Source organism: Etheostoma spectabile, chromosome 4 (assembly GCF_008692095.1).
Source record: "Etheostoma spectabile isolate EspeVRDwgs_2016 chromosome 4, UIUC_Espe_1.0, whole genome shotgun sequence".
NCBI lineage: Eukaryota > Metazoa > Chordata > Actinopteri > Perciformes > Percidae > Etheostoma > Etheostoma spectabile.
In genome coordinates, this window is record NC_045736.1 from 14,213,090 (window position 1) to 14,220,947 (window position 7,858).

At 40.3% G+C, this 7,858-nt stretch overlaps 1 protein-coding gene across 1 annotated transcript; it reads left to right on the top strand.

Annotated features, from left to right (window-relative positions):
• The first annotated feature begins 309 nt into the window (after window positions 1-309).
• LOC116687991 (kelch-like protein 10) lies at window positions 310-7,372 on the top strand. Its single transcript, XM_032513755.1, has 5 exons — window positions 310-602; window positions 2,556-3,045; window positions 3,757-4,371; window positions 4,682-4,831; window positions 6,960-7,372. Exons 1-5 carry the CDS (start codon window positions 406-408, stop codon window positions 7,302-7,304), a joined length of 1,797 nt encoding a protein of 598 aa, XP_032369646.1. The 5' UTR covers window positions 310-405; the 3' UTR covers window positions 7,305-7,372.
• The last annotated feature ends 486 nt before the right edge of the window (window positions 7,373-7,858 follow it).

The following is a 7,858-nucleotide window of genomic DNA, read 5'->3' on the forward strand; positions in this document are numbered from 1 at the left end:
TATAGGCCTACCTATTTAAGTTCATATTTTGCTCACTTGCATCTTTCATGAATCTGTTGATGATGCACGTATATGTACAGTATAAGTTTCTATACTTGTCACTAGTTAGGATCAACCTACTTTTTACGTAATATACATTGATGAGTAGGCTACAGCATTTGTCTTCTTTAGTTGTCTTTCTATTTTTATGCAGATTAGTTGTACTGTAACAGTTCCTTCTTTTCCAGATTCTGTGATGTCACAGTGTAACATTCTAGAAGAATGTTACATTATGACATCACAGAATCTATGACAGTGAAGAATCCGGACACTGTCTAACTGTCTGATGAAAACCAAACAGCTAAAAAACTTTCTCAGGACTTACTGAGTGGAAAGATTTTGACGAACGTGTGGGGGGAGAAAAAAATGGGTGAACAAGGAGAAGCTTCGGCCAAATTTAATTCACATAGAAGTGAATTGGAGAAAAGGACGCATGAAATGGCATCTTCAGTCTTAAGTGATCTCCGCCTGGAGGGAAAACTGTGTGACGTGGTGATCAAGGCGGGCGACGTTGAGTTCAACGCCCACAAGATCATCCTCTGTAGCTGCAGCTCGTACTTTCGGTGAGTATAGGTTGTCCCAGCGGAGACTCGATTAATATTACATTCAGTACATATCCAGCTGTGAATCTTGCTCACAATGCTTGTTATCTATATTTTATATTCATAGGACAAACCCATCTGTAAAATTCTGTTTATAATATTATTCATTTCCATATTTATTCACTTATGCACTTATGGAACCATTGTGTATATCCTGCACCTGCTGCTATTGCACTTCTGGTTAGACCCAAACTGCATTTCGTTGCCTTGTACCTGTTCATGTGTAATGACAATAAAGTTGAATCTAATCTAATTAAGACTATCAAACGATCACAGTGTGGGAACTGCATCTGAAAATCAACATAAACACGACTGTTAATACAGTTCCTGACGTATTCATGTCTATCCCTCAACGTTTATTCAATACGTACTCCGATGAACACGAAACTCGATGTAAGTTTCCTACGCTCCACTAAGGCTGCGTTAAATTTGGTGTCAATCGGCCACTAGCTGGAGCAGTTTTTCAAATATTTCCAAAAACTAGCAAATTTGCGATACATCCCGTATCTACTGTAGAAAAATGGTCTTACTATTCACGGATAAATGTAATAAGAATGTAAAAGGTTTCCAGGTTTCCAGAGGCGGTAGTTCCTCTCAACACTGTAACTGCATTGACAGATAACGTTGTATATAATTTAATATAAATGTATTTTTTTAATGAATTGCTATTGTTCATGTCTACCCACTGTTTTTGAAAGAGCAGATGTGGTTTTTGGGGCAGTAGAATTAGCAAATTTGTCCCGATTCAGCTTGAAGATGGATAAAATATTCTATATAATTGTATGATTATTAACATTTTGCTGTCGGTTTGTGGCACATGTGTCAAACTCAAGGCCCGGGGGCCAAATGCGGCCCCTCGCAAGTTTTGATCCGGCCAGCATATCAATATAGATTCACAATAAATTTGGGCCCGCCTAGTTGTGCTCCAAACCAAAAAGACAAGAAACTGTTTTCAAACTATTGTTAGACGACACTCAAAGCAGAATTTGGCAGATTTGCCGACTTTGAGAAATCCCACAGAACCAGAGTTTGTTTATACTCAGGCTGTGAAAAAAAATTATGTTTTTCATGATTTGCTAAACTCTAAGATGGCAAGGGAACATTTTTGCTGACTTTTTAGGGCTTTATGACCAAACTGTAAGTAAGAAAGCTAAAGGAGACATGCAATAATACAGTCAAAAATATTTGACTTTCTATTAAATAAAACTATGTCAATAAACTTCACATGATGGCACTTAATGGGATTCTTATTTTCCAGTGTTAATTACAGTTAATTTTCCAGTATTAGTGAATTTGAGTTTAACACCCCTTGTTTATGGGGTTTATCTTGAAAATGCTTTGTCGTGACTTAGCTGTGATCAAGCATCAGAATCAGAATCAGAAATACTTTATTGATCCCCGAAGGGAAACTCTGTGTTACAATTGCTCAGATATTAGAAATATAAGAAATATAAATAAAGAAATAAAGAAATATAAGGAGTGTGGATATTTACATAGTTAAAGGTTTATTATGATACAGTATTTACATAAATAACATAATTAAGGTGTTGCAATGGTGAAAAGAAATAATAATAATAATAATAATAATAGTAGCAGTTGAGTATTGCACACATTACAAGCCAGTGTTATTGCACAAAACAGATAGTAATGTCCAGTTTCAACCCTTCTAAGTGTCTGTGTGTCGGACACTTAGACACTTAGAGGGGTTGAAACTGAGGTTTGGATTTGTTGCTATAACAACAGTTCCAGATACATTTTACTCCAGGTTTGAGGAACAGAAAAATCTGGGTTTGTGTCAAATGATCAATAATTAAATCAAGCTACAGTCCCAGATTTCCTTGGACCGTTTGGTCCAAAAAAATACACACGGCTGACCTTCTAAACCCTGGTATTCTCTAAACCCTGACCCCACAGCACTCTCTTCACCGGTGCCTGGGCCACTTTAAAGAAGCAGAGGTACACCATCCCTGGGGTGACGCCTGAGATGATGCACATCATCATCAACTATGCCTACACCCACGTTGTTGCCCTGACGGAGGATAATGTGGTGGAGGTTTTGGCAGCTGCAGACCAGTTCTTGCTCTCGGGGATTGTTCAGACGTGCTGCTTCTTCCTGGAGGACCATCTTTGCCTGAGGAACTGCATCGGCGTCTGGAGGCTGGTGAGCTTCTACCACTTCCCAGAGCTGAGCCACAAGGTCTTTCGGTTCATCCTACACCGCTTTGAGGAGATAGCTAGTGTCTCCCAGGAGCTGCTGGAGCTCTCCGTGCCGCAGCTGGCTGCTATCATTGAGAGCGATCACCTCAACGTGAAACGAGAAAACACAGTGTTCGAGGCCGTCCTCCGCTGGATCAACCACCTGCCAGACCAAAGACGAGGTCACATCTCCGAGCTGCTGCCCAAGGTAACTAACCAATGGGGGTAGTGCGTTTAGGGGCTGAAGGTTGAGACCAGTTCAACTCAACAGATGTGTTTGACATTAGATCTAATTGGACTGTTTCCAATAGGGCTGCAACTAACAATTATTTTCATAGTTTATTGTTCTGTTGATCAGGTGTTTGGTCTATAAAATTAGATTAGATTAGATTAGATTAGATTAGATTAGATTCAACTTTATTGTCACTACACAGGTACAAGGCAACGAAATGCAATTTGGGTCTAACTAGAAGTGCAATAGCAGCAGGTGCAGGATATACACTGGTTCATAAGTGCAGGACATGGATAAATACTGAATAAATATAGAAATGAATACTATTATAAACAGAATTTTACAGATAGATTTGTCCTATGAATATAATATATTGATAATTAGTATTGTGAACAAGATTTACAGCTGGATATATACTGAATATAATATACAGGTGGATATTACTATCCTATACCATAAAATGTCAGAAAATGGCTAAAAAGGTTGATCAGTATTTCCCGAAGCCCAAAATGACGTCCTCAAATGTCTTGTTTTGTCCACAACTCAAAGATATTATCTTTACAATTACAGAGGAGTGAAGAAACCAGAATGTAGGCCTATCCACTTTTATTAAGCTGGAATTTGAGAAAACTGTTTTTTTTTTTTTCATTAAACATGTAAATTCTATGATACGGTGTGTCCGGCCAGGTGCGGCTGGGCTTGATGACCATTGATTACCTCCAAAACAACGTGATGGACAACACTGTGGTAAAGGAAAGCATCGAATGTATACCCATCGTCAACGATGCAGTGACGGAAGCTATAGATTTTAGGAATGGATCCCCAAAATCTGTTTACAGTAACCAGCTGAGCCGCCCACGCCTGCCCTCCACCATCGTATTGGTCACCGGAGGTACAAACCAAGGTCGTACTGCGACCAGCCTCCAGGCGTACGATGTCCGAGCCGACTGCTGGGTCACTGTGAGCGCTGGGGAGATTCATCGCACTCACCACGGTGCTGCTTCCCTCAACAGCTTTGTGTACTTAATCGGTGGCTGCAGCATCGATGACACTTACTTGAACACAGTGCAAAAGTTTGACCTCGTCACCAGCACGTGGCACCAGGTGGCCCCCATGAACTTCTGCCGATGCTATGTCAGCGTCGTTGTGCAGAACGGGTGCATTTATGCCTTTGGAGGCTTTGATGGAGTAGCTCACTATAACTCTGTTGAGTGCTACATGCCTGAGACTGACCGGTGGACCATGGTGGCTCCTATGCGTGCAAAGAGGTGTGGGGCCAGTGCCACAACTCTAAATGGCAAGGTGGGTGAAGCAGAGATAACTGAAACAAGCAGTAACTGAAAGAGAGACTCTTGCCACTGAATTCTCATGTTGTTTTAACCTCAGTATTCAGTCTGACATCACGTCCATGTTTGCTAATCTCTTCATGTTGGAGAGAGGGGTTATATTGTGTTGGTCTCTCATTGCCAGACCTTACTCCGCTGTGGAGTAAGGTCTGGCTACACCACATAACTGGATACATGGTTAAACGTAATCTGCTCTTACCAGTGTATTGCCGTGTGTACTTCATCCCCAGCACTGTTAAAAGTAACTGTCCCAAATCTGTCTGTAGATCTACATTTGCGGGGGTTATAATGGGCATCGCAGCCTCTCCTCAGCTGAATGCTACGACCCAGACCTCAACCAGTGGACCACGATCGCCCCCATGAGGAGCAGCCGAAGTGGCCTGGGGGTCGCTGCCTACAAAGGCTGGATCTATGTAGTAAGTGTGGGGCATGTATATGTAGCTTAGAGGTTAGGTTGTACACCATGTTAGTGGTGACTGGAGCGTCACTGGGCAACGTGTTCTCTTGAACTTGTTCGTATCTACAACAACTTCCGACCGGTCACATGACAGTTAAGTTTAGCGGTCTTTACAGTTAAATTTAGCCGACAAAAGGCTACAGTCGGCTACAGAGCACTGTGAGCTGTCGTGGTTTCAGAGGCTGTTGCTAGTTGAGTTTAGCTGACAAAAGGTGACTTTGAGCTGGGTGTTGCTGCTGTAAGCACTCCAACAAAGGGCTGCCACAAGCAAGGCAAGGCAAGGCAAGGCAGCTTTATTTGTAGAGCACATTTCAGCAACAGGGCAATTCAAAGTGCTTTACACAAAATCAGTTAAACAGATAAAACACCTTTTGTATCCTCTTTTTGTATCCTCAAAAAAAAAGAAAAAAAAGAAAAAAGAAAAGCAACTAAACACTGAGAGATGCATAAATACACTGTGACGCTCAAGATTGTATTGCAATTTTTATTTCCTCCACACATAAAAAACAACTAGCACTGCAGTTACCAAATGTAAAGTTACTTGGTTCGCTCCCGGGCTCACCCCCTCTCTGTCAAAGCCCAGAAAACCCAGATGAACAGATGCAGCAAACAAATATGTTATCATTCTGCTCAAACTCGTGAAAACGCCCACCACCTACTACAGGGGTGCTCAAAGTTTACATACACATGCTTAAGTTGACAAAAAAGAGGAATAAAAAAATCATGTTTGGCAATTTATTTAATACCTAATTAAAAAATGAGGTAAAATCCAACCTTTAAGGACACCAATTTTCTTTGTGAATGAATAACGTATGTAAATAAAAATTTTTCTTATTTAAATACAGGGGTCATAAGTATACATACCCCTATGTTAAATTCCCATAAGGCAGGCAGATTTTTATTATTAAAGGCCAGTTATTTCCGGATTCAGGATATTATGCATCCTGATAAAGTTCCCTTGGCCTTAAATTAAAATAGCCCCACATCATCACATACTCTTCACCATGCTTAGAGATAGGCATGGTTTTATTTCAGTTTAAACAATACCTGGTTTTATTTGGGATGAGAGATGATTTTATAGAAAGTATCCCCTGCCTATCTCTAAGCATGGTGAAGAGTATGGGATGGGGGCTATTTTAATTCTAAAGGCCAAGGGAACTTATCAGGATGCATAATTCCTGAATCCAGGAAATAACTGGCCTTTATAATAAAAATCTGCCTGCCTCTATGGGAATTTAACATAGGGTATGTATACTTATGACCCCTGTATTTTAAATAGAACATTTATTTATTTACAATACGTTATTCTTCACAAAGAAAATTGGTGTCCTTAAAGGGTTGATTTACCTCATTTTTAATTTAGGTATAAAATAAATTTCCAAAACATGATTTTTTTATTCCTCTTTTAGTCAACTTAGCATGTGTATGTAAACTTTGACACCACTGTACATAAGTGCACACTGTAATAATCAGTAAATAATATAAATGAGACCATAAACAACATACAAGACATGGCTCCTACACCAGGTAAGATAAGATGGACTTTAGACCCTATGGATCCCACTTTGGGGAAATTGACTCATCGCAGCACAAATAAAATAACAAATAAAAAATATATATTAAATATAAGTAGAAAAGGAAAAAATACACACAAAGAAAATAACAGGAAATAAAAATAAGAATAGAGTAAAAACACTGCGAGATCCCAGTGCCTTGTACCCTGTTTTTAGGGTTTCAGGAGCTTTTGGGGTTAAATAAAATCAAACTCTCAAAGCTTCCTCTATACTTAATTGCAGTATCATGTGACAAAAGTACATCACGAATACTCCTTGCCCTTTCGGCCCAATCAAATTTAAAAAGTCTAGAAGACGTCATTCATGTGTGCAACCAACGTGAAGTCTCTTACACCTGCGACCAGCTAGGCCGTAGAAGTAGTCGTGTGTATGCTGAGGATTTTTCTCTGCTAGCTTTCTTGCGACTCTACATTTGAGAGTTTTAGCCCGATTGTACTTACTCTTTAACTTTGAACTCTTTTTATGTCTCCTTAACCGACTGAAACGCTCACATTTCCTTCCTTTCCCTCCTAGTTCGGTGGCACCTTCAGTGGGAACTCCCACCTGCGTAGTGCTGAGGCCTACAACCCTCTGACCAACAGGTGGACCCCCGTGCCATCCATGAACCAACCCCGCAGCTACTTCGGCAGCGTGGTGGTGGACGACCGGCTCTTTGTGGTCGGAGGATGCAACGGATCCACCACTTTGTCAGATGCGGAGTACTATGACGAGGAGGTGGGCTTGTGGCTCGGTGCCTCTGACATCGAGATGCCCCTCAGCGGCCTGAGCTGCTGCGTGCTGCATGGACTCCCCGACGTGGTGGAGAACCTGTTCCCTCGTGGTTTCCCTGGCGCTCCCCAACAGGGTCGAAGCTGCTGAAGGAGCCACTGACTCCCAGCTCAGTCCGGACACGTCATCTATCGTGGCATTTTAGATTAAATAAAATGATTCTGCAGAAGAAGTGTTATTTTCACATTATATTACATGTTATATTTCTACTTTTACCTAAAGGGCTGTTTATAGTATGTGTACAGTTACCTGTTTCTAAATCAGTATGAGTAATTAACAGGTCACTGCTATAGCTATGTTAAATAATTTGGAGTTGCACTTCTGAAATTATTTTTACACATATTGACAGAAATACACCTATATATAGATATATATATTTTAATTATAGATTTAGCTAGATAAACAAACAGTGTCAGGGTTACATGTTTAAAGAAATAGATGGGAGCGGGGTTGATGATGAACTCTGAAAATGTTGAAAATGTTCCAAAAATACAATAGTGAATATCAAACAATACCATCTTTACAAACAACATACTAAACATAGCTTGTATCGCACAAAAATGCGATTTTAATATAAGATGCCAGTAGCATAAGGTTTCCAAATGTCTTAATGAAAACATGCTATAAATAACGCTTATCTCACA

Bases quoted from the DNA above. Each gene is read 5' to 3' on its own strand.
- LOC116687991 (XM_032513755.1), top strand. From the start codon at position 406: ATGGGTGAACAAGGAGAAGCTTCGGCCAAATTTAATTCACATAGAAGT. The intron at 603-2,555 runs GTGAGTATAGGT...CTGACCCCACAG, and splicing joins AGCTGCAGCTCGTACTTTCG to CACTCTCTTCACCGGTGCCT. The intron at 3,046-3,756 runs GTAACTAACCAA...GTGTCCGGCCAG, and splicing joins TCTCCGAGCTGCTGCCCAAG to GTGCGGCTGGGCTTGATGAC.